The 17,220-nt window shown below is 42.0% G+C and overlaps 1 protein-coding gene across 1 annotated transcript; it reads right to left on the bottom strand.

The window, feature by feature from the left end:
• Nucleotides 1–4,031: 4,031 nt before the first annotated feature.
• LOC308381944 (thiamine transporter 1-like) lies at nucleotides 4,032–9,745 on the bottom strand (the record flags this gene model as incomplete). The annotated part of the gene is made up of 4 exons (XM_080859613.1): nucleotides 4,032–4,193; nucleotides 4,353–4,494; nucleotides 5,082–5,274; nucleotides 9,073–9,745. The coding sequence occupies 4 exons, from the start codon at nucleotides 9,743–9,745 to the stop codon at nucleotides 4,032–4,034; spliced, it is 1,170 nt and encodes a 389-aa protein (XP_080715739.1).
• Nucleotides 9,746–17,220: the final 7,475 nt, after the last annotated feature.

Here is a 17,220-nt window from a genome sequence, read left to right on the forward strand (position 1 = left end):
TTTATTTATTTGTGTACGACACAATCATGAATAAAAAACAGAATCTGATAAAGCCAGAGTAATCCAGAAAACAGAAAGCGACACTGAACAGGTACTGCCAAGTTTGCTGCAGTGCCTTTCCGTCTGAATTAGTTACTGAAGAGAGCCGACGTATCCAGTTCTCTCTGAGTTAGTGTCTAAAAAGGGAGCAGACACATCCAGTTGTCTCTGTGAGACAGGGGCGGAGATCCCATTTCATTGCAGGGGGGGACAATACATGGGAACATTTCAGAGAGTAATTCCGGGGGGGGGACATGAAAAAAATTGCTGTCACGAGAGCTAGCATAACTTAGCTGCTAAATACTGAATTCTCTAATAACAGTGACAAATCGAAATTCGACGTCAGTTTTAAAATCTCTAAACGGCAATACATGTCCTAACACACAATATCTACTCACCGACAAATAAAATAGATAGATAGATGGATACTTTATTGATCCCGAGGGAAATTAAGGTCATCCAAGTAGTTTACACTTACAAACAAACATGAATAACAATAAATACAAAAATCACAATAAATACAAAAACAATACACATAGGGGGAACATGTACACATGGGGGTGGGGTGTTTACATATAACATATACATATAACAATGTGCTTAACATGTGACAGGGCTGTAAGTGATGGAAAGTAGTAGTGCAAAAGTGTTCCTGTGCCTGTGTGGATAGTGCAAAGAGTCCTGTGCTTGTGTGTGTGGGGATAGTGTACAGTGATATAAATACTTAAATAAAGGAAAAAGGATGGGCAGTGGGATGGAATAAGGAATAAGGTGTGAGGAGAAGAGGAGGGCAGACTGAGGCAGACTCATGCAGAGAAGTACATCTCCCTCCCCCTCCCCTTCTGTGTGGCGTTATAGAGCTGAATGGCCCTGGGGACAAAGGACTTCCTCAGCCTGTCTGATGAGCATGACAGTGACAGGAGTCTGACACTGAAGATGCTCCTCTGACCATTAAAAGTGTTGTACAGAGGGTGGTGGTCATTGTCCATGATTGTTAGCAGCCTGCTCAGGGTCCTCCTCTCCGCCACTGTTGTAATGCAGTCAAGATCGGTGCCAACAACAGCTCCTGCCTTTCTCACCAGCCTGTCAAGTCGCCCAGCATCCCTCTTCTTTGTGCTGCCTCCCCAGCACACCACAGCATAGAAAAGGACGCTGGCAACAACAGACTGATAAAACATACGCAGGAGTTTGTTGCAGACATTGAAGGACCTCAGCCTCCTCAAGAAGTAGAGTCGGCTTTGGCCCTTCTTGTAGATGGCATCTATGTTAGCTGACCAGTCCAGTTTATTGTCCAGGTGAACACCTAAGTACTTGTAGGTGCTGACCACCTCCACACTGACACCCTCTATGGAGATTGGTAGCAGAGGAGGCTGAGACCTCCTAAAGTCTACCACCATCTCCTTGGTCTTGGAGGTGTTCAGCTGCAGGTGGTTATTCCTACACCACTGCACAAAGTTGTCCACCAGGCTCCTGTACTCACCCTCCTGTCCATCCCTGATACATCCTACCTAAATAATGTTGAAAGTTCAAAGGCATACCAAGGCTCTTCAAGGAGGAATTCCGCTGCATGCACATTAACGTCTTCTCTAGTGCCCTGCGCAGCCGTGTGGAGTCCATGAGCCGTCCATTGAGTTAAAACTAATAAAATCTGATCAAGTTCCCGTGATAATCTCCAAGAAGACCGCTGATATGAAACGAGTTGGTCCAACCAATATATATAGCACTTGTTGTCTCACAACATCTCACTTATGGTGAGATAAACTCACTTTCATAAATTCAGCCTAATGATTTTTGCTTAGCCTTTTAACTTGATCTATTTCTTTTTATTCAGACTTTACACAACTTTCATGCCCAAAAATATAAATTGTCCAGTTATTTAATTCGTTTTTTTGTTCATAAATTAATGTAGGATGGTCGGATCAAAGCCTCATGGGAAATGCCTTTATCCAGTGAAAGTAGGGAAATGACTGACCGGCTGTCAGAAAGAGAGAGAGCAGGTGAGAAAGAGCAGGTGAAGCGGACCTGATGGAAACAATGAATGTATACATATTCGTATTTATTATTGTTTTATTTGTTTAAATCCTGAGACTGTAAAATCAATAGCACACTGGGTTAAGCGTTGGTTACCACGCCAGCGACCCGGGTCGCATATTCGCATTTATTCTTGTCTTATTTGTTTAAATTCTGAGACTGTAGAATCAATAGCACACTGGGTTAAAGCGTTAGCTACTACGCCAGCGACCTGGGTTCGCATCCTAACTCCGGTGACCTGAAAAAAGGACAGAATTTTTTTTTTTCAATTTTGTTGGGGGGGGGGGGGGGGGGGGACAACGTTATGCGAGGGGGGGACGTGTCCCCCCCGTCCCCCCCGTCCCCCCCGGGATCTCCGCCCCTGCTGTGAGAGTCACTCAGTGGAGAGCACATACCTCTTTGCCGAGTGATGCACCGTTAATGAGAGTCTCTGAACAGAAACGTATAAACATCCTCGCATTTTCCTACCGTATAAATCAGAACCTACAATTTTGGTAGTGGATCACACTGAAAGTTAGATCTAAAACTTGACAAAAGAATCATACACGTTTGCTGCTTTTTTTAATAGTTTGTTTGAATAGGTCACTTCTTTGAGCCCTGGAGCTTTAGAACTTTCAAAAGCATAGAACATGCAAATCATCCCCAAACACACTGGTCACGTAAATGCCATATCTGTAACAAGACAGTTGTTATATTATTGTTATATTGCTTCAGTTATTATAGAGTTCCCCTGAAATCTAAATAAATGATACTAGGTTTAGAATGTGCTTAGTAGCATGTGAAACATCAACTGTGTTTTTATTGCTGGCCCAAAATGGATGTCACATGGCAAAGAGCATGATGTGGTGAGTGACAGATTACTATATAGCGTGCATTAAAGAACTCGAACACTTAATCAATGAGAGTGTAATTTGGGGTCAGTGAGTAGTTTGCCTCAGCACTCTAACACCCTCCTCAAGGTGGTTCAGGAAAGGGTAATTAGGTCAACCCACTTTGTGCTTATCTGACAACTGCCCTTATTCACATCCAGTTTCTTTTCGGCCTCTCTAACACGTTCATTCCTCTTGAACTGCTCATGTTGTGTCATACTTTTGCTATGCTCTATACTTTACTCTTACAGCAAACATCTGGCAGCTTTTCCAATAGACATTGGTGTCTATTATTTGCTAAAATATATATTCCTTGCTAATCTACATCATGTCCATGCTTTTATATGTGCATATACAGTATACGTATTTGTATATTTCTTTTACAGATTTACATTATAGGAACATTGGGACCAGCAAAATTGTGCAACCATTAGGTTAAAAAAGATTGTAATGATTACAGGTATTACTGTCATGGTTGTCTGCTAAGTACTTAGAATTCAATTACTTAAAAGCCTGTCTCATTATGTTGTGTTCAGGCCAGTTCAGATTACACCAAGATGATGGGTAAAAATGAAACGTGGGACCTCCTTGTCTGATGACCTAATATATTTTCATATTTATGGTCAAACAGAACATGACACCCATTTGTCGGCCACTTATCTGGTGCCCCAATCAGTTTCTAAGTACAAGTGATACGTATGTTCATTTTGGATCATTGTGTATTTATTGAATTCATTGAGATAAAAACATTTTTTTCTTAATATTTGTTTGAGGTGTCACATAGCCTCTTTCAATTGGAGGGGTCCTTCGAAATGCAAGTTCATTGTTGTACAAGATCAAAGTCAGAAAAAAACATGTACACAGCCCAAAAATACAGCAGTAACTCACACATTTTTATAGACACAGCCCTCTCTTGTGGCTGCATGTAGACATTGCATGTTGGAAGTCTGTTCTCTACATTGCAGGCATTGGCTGTGTCTTATTATCACCATGTCACTTGTATTTACAATTATGAAGTGTTAATCTAAGGCACTTACAACATTCAGGTATGATGTTTCTGTCTTGTGATGTTAGTGATTGAGTGCAAATGTGCTAAACCTGTGATGATTCTGGTAAGCCAGTCTGTCCCTCAGCTGTTGGGTCTTCTTGGTCGTCACCTTCTAGCTGGGAGTGTTTGGTTGCATGCACACTGTACACTCCTCTGATCAGGAATATCAGTGCAATGGCTCCAAAGTATGTTGCATATATAATGTACTATGTGAGGAAGAAAATAAAATCATGGTACATTGCAGCTACGTGATGCAAGAGAGACCATGAGTGCATTCACAAGAGCCTTTGAAAAAGCAAGACAGGGGTATTGATCAAAGTGAACTCATACATTGGGCATGCCTGTATAGTGCTAATGTAGCTCACCTGGGTGGTCACGGTTAATTGAAGGCTCTTGGTGTTCAGCACGACTGCAGTGAGAAGGGTCTGGAGAACCATTGCTGCAAAGGTGTTGATCCCGAAGACCAGCGCATAGTGTTCCTTACTGAGGCTTCTGACTATCTGAAAACTGGAAGGCAGAGGCAACATTTGTCCACACGGTGTTGTTTATAAAAAATAAACGTATAGTTAAACTATTTATTAAATGTTATCAGCCTACTTTATGAGACAGAACTGAATAATAATTGTATTGCTAGTATTGCAAAGTGTTTATTCAGTCTTAGAGGATCAGTATGCAAAGGTCTTTCTTCCTTCTTTCTGGTTTCATTGTGATAAGTATGCTTCATGAGATCCACCTCGTGTACTTGTGTACTGTGAAGTATGGTTCATGAGATCCACCTCGTGTACTAGTGTACTGTGAAGTATGCTTCATGAGATCCACCTCGTGTACTAGTGTACTGTGAAGTATGCTTAATGAGATCCACCTTGTGTACTTTGAAGTATGCTTCATGAGATCCACCTTGTGTACTGTGAAGTATGCTTCATGAGATCCACCTTGTGTACTCGTGTATTATGAAGTATGAGATCCACCTTGTGTACTTTGAAGTATGCTTCATGAGATCCACCTCGTGTACTAGTGTACTGTGAGGTATGAGATCCACCTCGTGTACTAGTATACTGTGGAGGAAGCAGGGGGAGCAAGAATGGTGTTCTTACGTGCAGATGGTTATGAGTTGCATGTAGACAGACTTGAAGATGACGTAGCAGCCGTAGCAGACCCATATGTTACCCGTGAGGTCCATGAAATAGACAGCACTAGCGGCCAGGGCTGAGAACGCCCCCAGGGTCAGCTCCCCCCACAGAGACCAGTTCAGTGATGTGTGTCCCACAGCTACAGATGCTGCTGCCCCTACTCCCACACAAAAGAGAAATTAACAGAGGAATTAGTATACACATGAAGGCATAGGAAAGCAAGTTCAAAAATATATTCTTCATATACTGTATATACATACAATACCAGTCAAAAGTTTGAAAATACCTTCTCATTCAATGTTTTTTCCTCTGTTTTTATTTATTTTTCATTGTAGATTAGTATTGTAGACATTAAAACTATGAAATAACACATGTGGAATTATATAGTAAACAAAAAAAGTGTTTTATGTTTTATATTTTAGATTCTTCAAAGTAGCCAAGTTTTGCTTTCATGCACACTCTTGGCATTCTCTCAATCAGCTTCATGAGGTTGTTCCCTGGAATAGGTTTCCAACAGTCTTGAAAGAGATCCCAGAGGTGTTGAGCATTTGTTGGCTGCTTTTCCTTCACTCTGGTCCAGCTCATCCCAAACCATCTCAATTGGGTTAAGGTCAGGTGATTGTGGAGGCAAGATCATGTGATGCAGCACTCCATCACGCTCCTTCTTGATGAAATAGCCATTACATAGCCCAGAGGTGTGTTGAAAAACAATTGATGGTCCCACTAAGCGCAAACCAGATGGGATGGCATGTCGCTGCAGAATGCTGTGGTAGCCATGCTGGTGGAGTGTGCCTTGAATTTGAATAAATCGCTAACAGTGTCACCAGCAAAACACCCCCACACTATCCCCTCTCCTCCTCCATGCTTCACGGTGGGAACCACACATGCAGAAACTTTCCTCACCTTCTCTGCGTCTCACAAAGACACGGCGGTTGGAACCAAAAAGTACAGATTTCCAACAGTCTAATGTCCACTCCTTGGCCTCAAGCAATTATATTCTTCTTCTTGCTTTTTCCTCAGTAGTGGCTTCTTTGCAGAAATGCGATCATGAAGGCCTGATTCCCGCAGTCTCCTCTGAACAGTTGATTTTGAGATGTGTCTGCTACTTGAACTCTGTGAAGCATTTATTTGGGATCTAATCTGATGTGCTGTTAATTGGTGGTTTCTGAGGCTGGTAACTGTAATGAACTTATCCTCTGCAGCAGAAGTAACTCTTGGTCTTCCCTTCCCCTCGTGAGAGCCAGATTCATCATAGCGCTTGATGGTTTTTACGGCTGCACTTGAGAATACCTTCAAAGTTCTTTAAATTAGTTTTGAATGACCTTCATGTCTTAAAGTACTGAGGGACTGTTGTTTCCCTTTAGTAAGTTGAGTGGTTCTTGCCATAATATGGCTTAGTACAGTAGTCGTAGTAGTAGTAATAGTGTTATTTACTGTATACCAACCCTACCTCTGCACAACACAACTGATGGTCACAATCACATAAAGAAGGCAAGAAATTCCACAAATTAACTCTTGACAAGGCACACCTGTTAATTGAAAACCATTCCAGGTGACTACCTCATGAATCTGATTGAGAGAATTCCAAGAGTGTGCAAAGCAAAAGGTGGCTACTTTGCATAATCTAAAATTTAAAAATGTTCTGGGTTGTTGTTTGCTACATAATTCCATATGTGTCCTTTAATCGTTGTCTTCAATGTAGAAAATAATGAAAAACCATTGAATGAGAACACACTGAGTATCTCCAAACTTTTGACTGGTACTGTATATATTTTACCCCACACTGTTCATTTATATTTACTATCATTAAACAACAAATATGCTTTCTTTAATATAACATCAATTGTTATTGATGAACAGCTGCATTCCTGAAGGGGCTATATAAATAAGAGAGGATGATTGTGCCGAAATGAAACAAGTAGAATAAAGTCCAGATGAAATATCAAAGACCACCCATAGGAGTCACTCTATACTAGCTAATACATTCTGCCACTTATTGTGTCAGGTCGTGTTAAACATTTCTGTTTGGCATATCAGTGATAAATTGCAAAGGTTATACATTCAGAATATCCTTGCCTGTCCCTGCCCCACAGGATGAAATATCAGTCCTTCAACAACATGTGAAAACTAAGAGCAACACCCGTCCCCAACAAGACAAGGACATTAAATGATCGCCAAAGCCTCCTGATGGTAATGGAATACAGTCAGCCGTCCCTGAGAAAGATTATAGCTCATCGCCCTGTGCCACCTCTCTGGATCAATACTAATTGCATGTGGTAAGTACTAATGACCACACACTGTATTAGGAATATATTTCATCAATTCTGATAGGGAGCCTTAATGGGAATTATCTCATTCACTGGCACAAGTGTCCCATGTTAAAAAACTGGGTCAGGTTATTGAGCTGGTAATATCTCTGTGCTGGGCTTAATCTGTGAAGAAGACGACGATAATGACATAAATTGAAACAGAATGAGTATGGCCACATTCCTGGTAATTATTCAAGACATGCCTTAATCTTTATAGGATGTTAAGAGGTTGATTTATGTAACTGAGTTCACAATGAAAAAGAGAGGGGACATTGCTAGAGGCCATTAAACCTCACATCATACTTTTCTCTCTTAACTCAATTAGGAGGAGGACTATTGCAAGGTGTTCTGTGCCATATTGATGTGTGTTACCATCTCCTCATTAACATTGCACAGATACCAGACTGTACCAAACGTATTGACTACATCGAGGTGGATGAAAGTTGCTTTCATACAGCAGGCTGAGGTACCAGACTTAGGCCTACTCTTCTTGTACTGGTCCCTCTCGGGAGAGTCTGACAGAATATTTACCTTGAAAACTTGAATTTATGAGGAGAACCAAGGCTTTTAGCATGCTAAAATGACTGGTGGGTTATTTGCATTACAGCGGTGTGAAATCTTTAGTGGTAATTGAACCCTGGTCTTGATGTTGTTTCCTCCTGCTCCAGGAGGGAGTGTGTGAGACTGACATACTCCTTGGAGACTCAAGGTTGAACTGATCTAGTCATTTGAGTGTCAAGGTGTCAAAGCACTAGAAATTATATTTGAAAGGGAACAAGTTACTCCCTTTTTCCTTTCTTTCTCTCTGTGGACTACACTTGAAACTCTGTGAAGTGGAACTAAATGCAATATGAGAGGACTTGCAGTTCTCAAGGTGGATTTTATTGCTTCAGCGTTCGGTGAATTGAGTGGAAAATGTTAGGCTGCTCATAGGAGAGACAGTCACGTCTGAGTAGAATATATACTGCTGTGAGAATAGTTGGAGATAGCCTGCATGTTATATAGTACTTTGTAACATAATTATACACACCTTTACTGTGGTTTTGTTGAAAACTCAAGTTAATCTGACTCTGTATGAGGGCAATGATAACAGCTAGGCATGCATTACTTCTCTAATAACAGAACTGCTTTTACACATTAGTTTTCTCATTGTGGTTATTGCAAATGTGCTTGTAAGACACGGCCCTACCAGGCAAGGCAATGTAAGAGAGCTGGTAATCCACCAATGCATAATCAGAATCAGGTTTTATAATGCCATAATGCATATCTCCAATGCTGTGCAACCCAGTACAAAGTCCCCATAACAAACATACCCACTCATGAAGGTAAATCTAGACATGCAGATATTTGAGTTATAATGCACACTAAAGCCTACAATGCCAGTTAATTTACATTTTACATTTACACAAACTAGAATGATCAATTCAAATGCACGTCTTCTGTTCTGCATCTGTTTAAGTGCTTGGTAGATGACACCATTGTGGTGCCATGAGTAAGAAGCTCCATAGAGATTTGAGGAGCATCTGCAGACAAACGGACTCTTTGTGTAGAAACGTGTCTGCATTACTTTTCTCAGAAAAAAATGTACACAGGAAGTGCTCTGAATGCTTGGATTAAAAGAGGGCACATGATGCAGTAGGTGTTACCTGAAAGAGTAGCCACGGCATCAACACCCCCATTGTAAGCCGTGAAGTTTTCTGATGGTTGCTTCAGTTTCCAGAGAATCTGCACATACCCGGTGATTTGATAGAAGCCACACTTTCCCATTGCAAACCAAATGCAAAAGAACAGGAAGGCAGCAGAGGAGTAGTGCTCTTTGCAGTCCAACAGCACTTGTCTCAGCCCCTTCAAAGTCCTCAGGAACATTTTCCGCCATGCTGCTTGAACACCTCTAAAGGTGACGTCAGTGGGCGAGTCTGTGTTTGATTCAGTGCCATGCAACTCCCTTAGCAAAACACCTCTTTGGGGCATGGGTAAAAACAAGGACGACAACAGAGCTCCACACAGGCAGGTGATTGTAATGACATTCAGGCAGGACAAGGACACTCTCCAAATGGACACCAGCAGCTGGCTCAGTAGAGAGGCCACTGCGTAGCCCAGTAAAACGGCAGCCCTGGCGTAGCTCGTGACACGCTGGTAGTGCTCCGGCCCCACAACACTGTAGATGTAGCTGAAGTAGCCCACGTCACACGCTGTAGCCACACTGTACGTGAAGAGGGAAAGCTGTATGGATCGGACTCCAGATCCATACGAGTACAGGAGCCAGCAGACCACATAGGCCAGCGCTTGCAACATAATAATGGGTTTGTAGCGCACCATGTCTGTCAGAAGAAACATGGGGATCAGAAGGAATAGACTGGAGTATGCCCATATCGGATAGAACTCCCTTGAAACCTGGAGATGTAAATTAAGATTGTTGAGGGATTACCCTCAGACTATTTATTTAAGATTATATTCAAGTATTATGATCACAATACTAGTTAGTTATGTCATAATGTTGTCAGTCATACATTGTGATATGTAAATTACTGTAGAGGTAGATCCAAAAAAATGTACAACAATGGACAGAATGATAAATACTGGAACATTCTATAATTTTTTTGAAGAATGAACTGAATTCTAACAATATTATGTTGCTATGGTAGCCTATTGCTTCAGGGACTGTACCTGCTGGACAGTGAAATTTTTCTGTGGTCCTGTAAGAAAGAAAACGAGAAAAGGCTCTGCCGGTCTCATCATCGAAAGAAATCCGTAGACACACAGCACCGCCGTCGGGTAGAGCCAGCCCTGGTCCTGCCTCATGTTCCACCGGGCCATGGCCTCTGATGTGTGTATCCCGGGAACGGTCTCAGCTGGCAGGGTTATAACTCCCTTTCATTCCGTCTGTTTGATCTCGGGCCGATATGCAGGGCGCAGATAAGCTCAAGGTGACCGGTCACCTGCTCTCATTGTTTGCCTTGCAAGTTTACCCCCCCCCCCCCCCCTCCTCCTTAGGAGCCGCTGGGCACTGAGTGCACATGAATTAAGATGACGAATGAGCTTCCGTGATCCCCATGAGTGCCCGGTAATGAATATATACCCATCTATCCTGCTGCCTACTCATGGCAAATATATCTCCAATTTAGAGGGGTGTTGCAGCGAGGTGGAGCTAAACAGGAGGACTGGAGGAGCCTCAGAAAAGCATCAGACTTTGGTGAGATGCCATGTTAGATAAACATCTTGATGAAAAATGGCTAGGAATTTGTTCTTTGCTGTGTTGCAATGCTGGTGCTTTTATGGATGCAGCCATTTTATGATGAGGATATGGCCTGATTATGATGAAATCCTGTGCTTTGCAGGTCTTCGGAGTAGGCAGAGACTAGACAGGCTTTATGGCCTGTAAATCGCTGAAAGAATAGCAATGAAAGTGTCCAGTGCTATACTTCATTTACAGGGGTATTTATTTTAATTTTTACGAAATAGAGTACAAATAATAGCATTGTGTGTGGTGAATAATCTTTTAGGCTACATCTACTGATGTTAATGACCCAAATCTGTGCTGTATTTGCAAAAGTGGATGTTAAATTATCTTTCATAACATGTCTGCAGTTTTTTGTTGTTGTACCTTTACAAATCCTTTTAAAATTCTAGAAATCTGGAGCCAATACAGTTCAATACAGTTTCCTAATGTTTCTATTTTTGGTGTGTTCTACACCTTCGGAGTGGGAAGGGGATGAGAATAGACTCTCCTGATGGCTACCAAGGGAGAAGCGAGTGACAGATAACACCCTTGTTTTAACAGCTGGTGTGGGTTGAATTTAGTGTTAGAGTGAAGAGGTGTGTGTACGTGTCTGTGTGGGAGAGAGAGCGAGAGAAAAAAAGAATCCAACCTAGCTTGGAGGACTGTACCAAGGTGTTGAAGGAATGACAGCTCCTGCTGTTAAAAAAATGGAGTGCTGACCTTGCTCAAACAACCTGATGAATCTTACGAACGACCACATCATTCGATGTGAATAAACTTGTTTCTGATGCCTTTCAGCACATAGATTAGGTTTACTGTAGCAGGGACGTGCAGTCATAGGAGGCAGGGGAGGCATTTCGAGCATTTTTATTATCAAAATCGCTGAATTTGCGCATTTCCGCTTCCTGAAAACATGGACGTGCCGTGGACTGAGGCAAATGCATTGCTGTCTATGGGCAGCTGAGCCAGTGCCTCAGTAAGGATTGCGCAATCACTCCAAACTGGGTTTTACGCATGCGTGCGCAAGCGCAGAACCTTTGAGTTGAGCTCAAAACGTATTGAAAAATATTGCTACTGAGGCACGCAGTACCCTTGCCGCTAGAAGAGAGGCGAGCGAGAGAGCAACTGTCGGGTATATGTTGTTTTTAAAGCTGGACCTCTTCTAGGCTTCTACTTGGAAGGTTGTATTGCTAAGCTGAAGCACTTCTCAAAATTGGACTTGCAGTCCAAACGTGAAATGATTTATAATGGGAGACCAATGGCGGAGCTAAAATGTTTGCTTCAAACTACGGAACCGAAGGTATTGACATTTGCATTGGAGTGTTAAACGTTTCCCAACGGGACATATTAATTCGCAACACAAACCTTGCTAAAGGCTGCTAGGTGCAGGGGAGCCGTGAATTATTTGATTATTTAAATTATACCGGTCAGTAGAACATTTTGGTATTGTGTGCTATGTCTGTGGTGTTTAACTGTTTGCTTGTTAATACGTTGTGTAAATAAATATGTAAGTGTTTTTTTCTCAACGAATTCAAGTGTCCGAGTTGCAGTGTTGGGCAAGCTATTTGATATTTGTAGTGAGCTAAGCTATCAGCTACTCTACAGTCAATTCAGCTTCACTACACAGAAGCTACCACTCAAAAAAAAAAGTAGCAAGCTAAGTTACATAAACCTGTCAAAAGTAGTTTGATACATTAGAAGCTACTTTCAGTTAAACAAACTGCATGCCAAGTAAATGCAATTTTAGTGATCAACACAACTGTCAGTCAGATGAAATTCATGTGTTCGTATGTTTGTGTTGGATGTCATTGACGTTGACAGGAACTTTTTCTTTGGATTACAATGAAAACATATTTAGTTTCACTCGTCTCTTATAAATTGACGTACTTTTGAAGGTATGGCTGTTGAGTCAGGTATTCAAACGCAGATGAAAACAAATGAGTGCAGAAGACCTCGCCTACCTTCATCTTTCGTCTATTTCGTGCATTTTCGCAATTCGACTCCCTGAGCAGACAGCACGGACTTTTCACTTTTTAACTTTCATCATCTTCAGCTGTATCTAAATATCAACATCATTCTAGTTATCCGGTTGTCTACAATCTGCATGCAAACTACCCATTTAAAATTAGGGGAGAATTCATTTTAAATGTATGAGCAGCGTCTGGTGTACTTGAAATGACGACATCTATCTATCTATTTTCACTCGTCTCGCCTAAAGTGACGTACTGCTTAATTTTTGTGTTTGATGGCTGCAGGGAAGCCTGTTATGAATGAACATCAGCAGGGGCGCTGACAGGATTTTTGGGCCTGATGAAAGATTCTTGGGGAGAGGCATGTTTGCGCGCATAGCGCGCGGCAATTTTTTGGGGTGCCCATTTGAAATAAATCTTCATTATCAATGATAAATATATTGTATAATGGGCTGAAATGGAAGGCACCCAATGCATTCACTTTAATTATGTCAAATTAAGATTCACTAGCATTAATAACTGATTATAAAAACCAACATTCTATAGGTAGGGACTGATATTATTGTTTCGAAATACTAGAGAGATATATTAATGCAAAGAATAGAGAGATGTCGGTCGTTATTTCTTGTATTTCGAATTTGCTCGTTCACACTAACAAAATAGCTAGCTAGCTTGCTAGCTTAGTGTTAACATAGCCCACTACATTACAATATTCCCTTTCATTAACCTCAAGTAAACCTACATTTGAGCAGGTAACAATCGTTAACAACTACAGATAACAGATACAGCCACATTCTGTAACTACCTGTACTTACAATTTCACTCCTTGCACCGTTTACTTTGAGCTAAACTCCATGGCTATAATCCTGGCTGTCTTGAAGAGACGTTAGGCAGAAACAAATACATTGTAACGCTGGTTGCACAGGTTATGCAGACGCAGACCACTTTGATTGACTGACACACGCACACATTGTTCAAATCATACGCTGGACACTTTATTAGTATTTCTACATGGGTTTAGATAATGATCAGGCTATAATAAGACCACATCGGCTATCGCTGACAACCGGGACGATTTCATAGTGGTTGGTGTAAACCGGGACATATTAGCGTCCCGACAGGTTTTTGCCGGGACGCGGGACACGCAACTCAAAATCGGGAGGGTCCCGGTAAAACCGGGACGTCTGGTCACCCTAGGTTAAGACCTGACCTCAGCCAGCCCAGCCGCTCTGTACACCTGCTGCCTGCCAGTGCCAGCATCTTGCATTTCGGATGCTGTTCGATTCAACGCATCGCGCGTTGCGGCCGAACCATTTCGCAAGAGCTCAGGGGGAAGGGCAAATGACAATATGTTAAATAACTAACGAAAACGTTATGGAAATCGACAGTTGTGAGTTTAATACGTTTATTTCCAATTACCATTTCTTTGTAATGAGACATTTTAAAAAAAAAGGCAAGAATATTAATATTATATTATTAATTGCCATCCGCGGGCCGTGGGCCGTGCTGCGTTGGGCTGGGCCGTTAGAATCAGTACCACCTTTCCCCGCCAGTCAGCGCCCCTGAACATCAGAAAGGTCCAGGATAAATTAGCTTTCGAGGACGCTACTGCGGTACTTGATCAATAAAAGAGCTTAGCTACTGAAAAGTTACTTGGTTTTGTAAATAGCGACGTTACTGCCAAGCTACTGACAAATGTAGTTAAGCTAGTAGCGTTGATTCAAGTAGTGACGCTACTGCCCATCACTGCCGAGTTGTGTAAAAGGTTATATTTTCCCTAGACAAATTTAAATGAGCCATATCATTGGTGGGAGGCCTACATACGCTACCTTGTAACTATTAATATATTATTTGTCACGGTGTAAAAGTTCAATTACCACACCGATTGTACGTTTAGCTGTAGGCCTATAATCGTTTAAAAGCAGGGCTTTGAACCAGAATTTTTTCCCAATTGGTTCGTTCTGAACAGAAACAGTATTTTAACGTTTCCGGTTTTCGTTCCAACCCTAAAATTGACGTTCCTGAACCGGTTAGAACAAAAAAAATAAAGTTCCTGAACCGGTTAATAGCGTTCCATGTCAGCTGCGGGACATACAAATAAGTAGGCTGATCTTTAGGACTTTAAAATAATCTTATATGTCTCTATCCTGTCATTAAACATTAAAAAAGCACTTTAGGCTACATTATGTAAGCGGCAACTGTAATTCTGACATTTTGTAAGTATTATACATGAGTTAAGACAAGGAAAATGTATGCTATGTTTATTGGGCAAACAAAACATAACAGCATTTGGCCAAATCTCATCAGGGCCCAATCAGTGCATTTTTGTCAACAGAGACAATACAAATATTACAAAACTACAATGGTATCTACATAGTACATCCCTCAATGTTGTATTTGGATTTGTTAGTCGCGGGGTCAAATGAATGATGCTGCCGCATAGGATTCTCGCCTTCCCATCTGAACAAAAAAAGTTTAAATTCCAAATATGAAAACTACCGTATTAGCCTACGTTTTAAATAAAGACTTAACAAACTAGGGTAGGTTAAGCTGGGCAATAGTCAGGTAGTCTACTGCCAATGCTAACTGTCCAACTTAGCTACAATTTCATTAACTTGACCCTGCAGATTTTTACAACAATGCGTTGGAAATTCGTAGCCTATCTTATATAATTCCTATTTAAAAACAAACATGTGTGAGATACTTGGTACAATATTTACCTCTTCTTAAGATTGAGCTTGAGAGACTGGTGGCTACAGCTTGTGCATAGACTCGCTGGCGGCGCGCGGCAAGGTTCTCTATCTAAGTGAACGACCGGAAGAGAACATCACCAATCATATTGCATGTAGGAAGTTGTGAAAGAGCGAAAAAATAACGTTATTAACCGGTTACCATTATTTTAGGTTAACGATTCTGATCCGGAACATAATTTTTTTTCCTAGCAAAACATCAAAAGTTTCTGGTTTTCGTTTTCGTTCCGTGAACCGGTTCAAAGTAGTCTGGGAAGTCCCGCCCCACTTCTTTCGGCCAAATTGATTTTGCCTCTGCAGTGGGTCTGGCCAACTTTGGATACCCGTTCATTTCAAGATTTCCAGAATCCTTGGAGCCAATCACAAACTGGCTTTTGGCTACCTGGCGCGCCATTGGCGGATTTAAACTTACCACGGCTACTTTACAAAATCTACTGCACGGAGAGTTTTTAAACATTGGACACGGTGGCCGCCGAAGCACCGCAAAACTTCGATAAGGCAAGTTTTCTTTGAAAACAGAACAGAAACTTGCCCTGGAACAATTCATACAGAAAAAATATGTGTTTGCTTTATTACCGATCGTTGTATCGTTGTATAGTATCGTTGGTCTGATTGGTTAAAGGCGTGTCCAATTACGTGAGTGAAGTGGATCGCTGATGAGTAGTTGGCCAGACTAACTGAGCAAATGCAATGCAGTGAAGGGGCAGGGAATTCCCAGACAAGGTTCAAAGCCTTGTTTAAAAGTAATAGTATTAGACAATAAAACATAAAGTTTTTTCAGTTCTGGTGAGACGACAATTTTTAAACCATAAGCATATATACATGTATGATGTATACATTTTTTTTTTTTTAAACAACTAGAGATCGGAATGACGCAATCAATTCCGGTTTCTGTGCCTCACCAGCTGCGAACCTCACCGCACGTCATTGTACTGTAGCATGAATGATTGTCAGACAATTTAGCTGCTACATGTTATAGTCCATTGTGCTTTGTGTAGACAAAATTAAACATGGATTAAATTGCTCTTGGTACGATGAACCTGCTGTTTTCATTTTAATCATACAAAGTGGGAGGAACACTGCGCGACAGGCTTGTATCTGACGTGTCCCAATCACACTGTATTACTTCTGCAACAAGGCTAGTAAAGAGTGCAAGAGTGGTGGTTGGTTGTCTGCAGCACACCCTGTCTGTGCCCCCTTGCCCCTAGCCGCAGGTCGGCCTCCCAGAGACAGGCCTCCGGCGAGGGCTCACACCCCCGACACTGACGGGCTCAGGAGGCAGGGAGCTGTCACTGTGCCATGTGTGACCCATTGCACCTCTGCAACCAGCCTGTCGGCAGTGCCTGAGTGGGGACATATGCCATTCCCCCGCCAGAGCACGGCTGTCTGCTGCCCGAGGTAAGTTGTTACAGGAGGGTGAGAATCAGAGTGACGCGGTGGGAGGCAGGTGCTACAAAAAGCAGCCCTGAAACTGTCACATCCGAGTCTCTCACGCCGCACACCGAGCATTGTGCAACTAATGCACGCTCACCCCTCCTACCCCCCCACCCTCCCCTTCCACTCACACACACTCGCTCTGTTTTTGTCAAGCACACACATTAATACACACATGCACAATGTAAGCTCACATTTATGGCACTCACACCTCATTTCAAATCAATGACATGTTCCTGAATAAGCCTACTAACACAATCCGGTTAGCCCCACTGTGAGGGATGCTATTCCTTTGGTGCTCCAACACATTTGAAAACCTTCCCACCTCTCTGTGACCACAAATCCGTGGCTAACCGCCTATAACACCCCCCCCCCCCCCCCCCCCCTGCTGCAGAAGCTTGTTACTGTGGTGAGAATGCA

Source organism: Sprattus sprattus (assembly GCF_963457725.1).
Source record: "Sprattus sprattus genome assembly, chromosome: 2".
Classification (NCBI taxonomy): domain Eukaryota; kingdom Metazoa; phylum Chordata; class Actinopteri; order Clupeiformes; family Clupeidae; genus Sprattus; species Sprattus sprattus.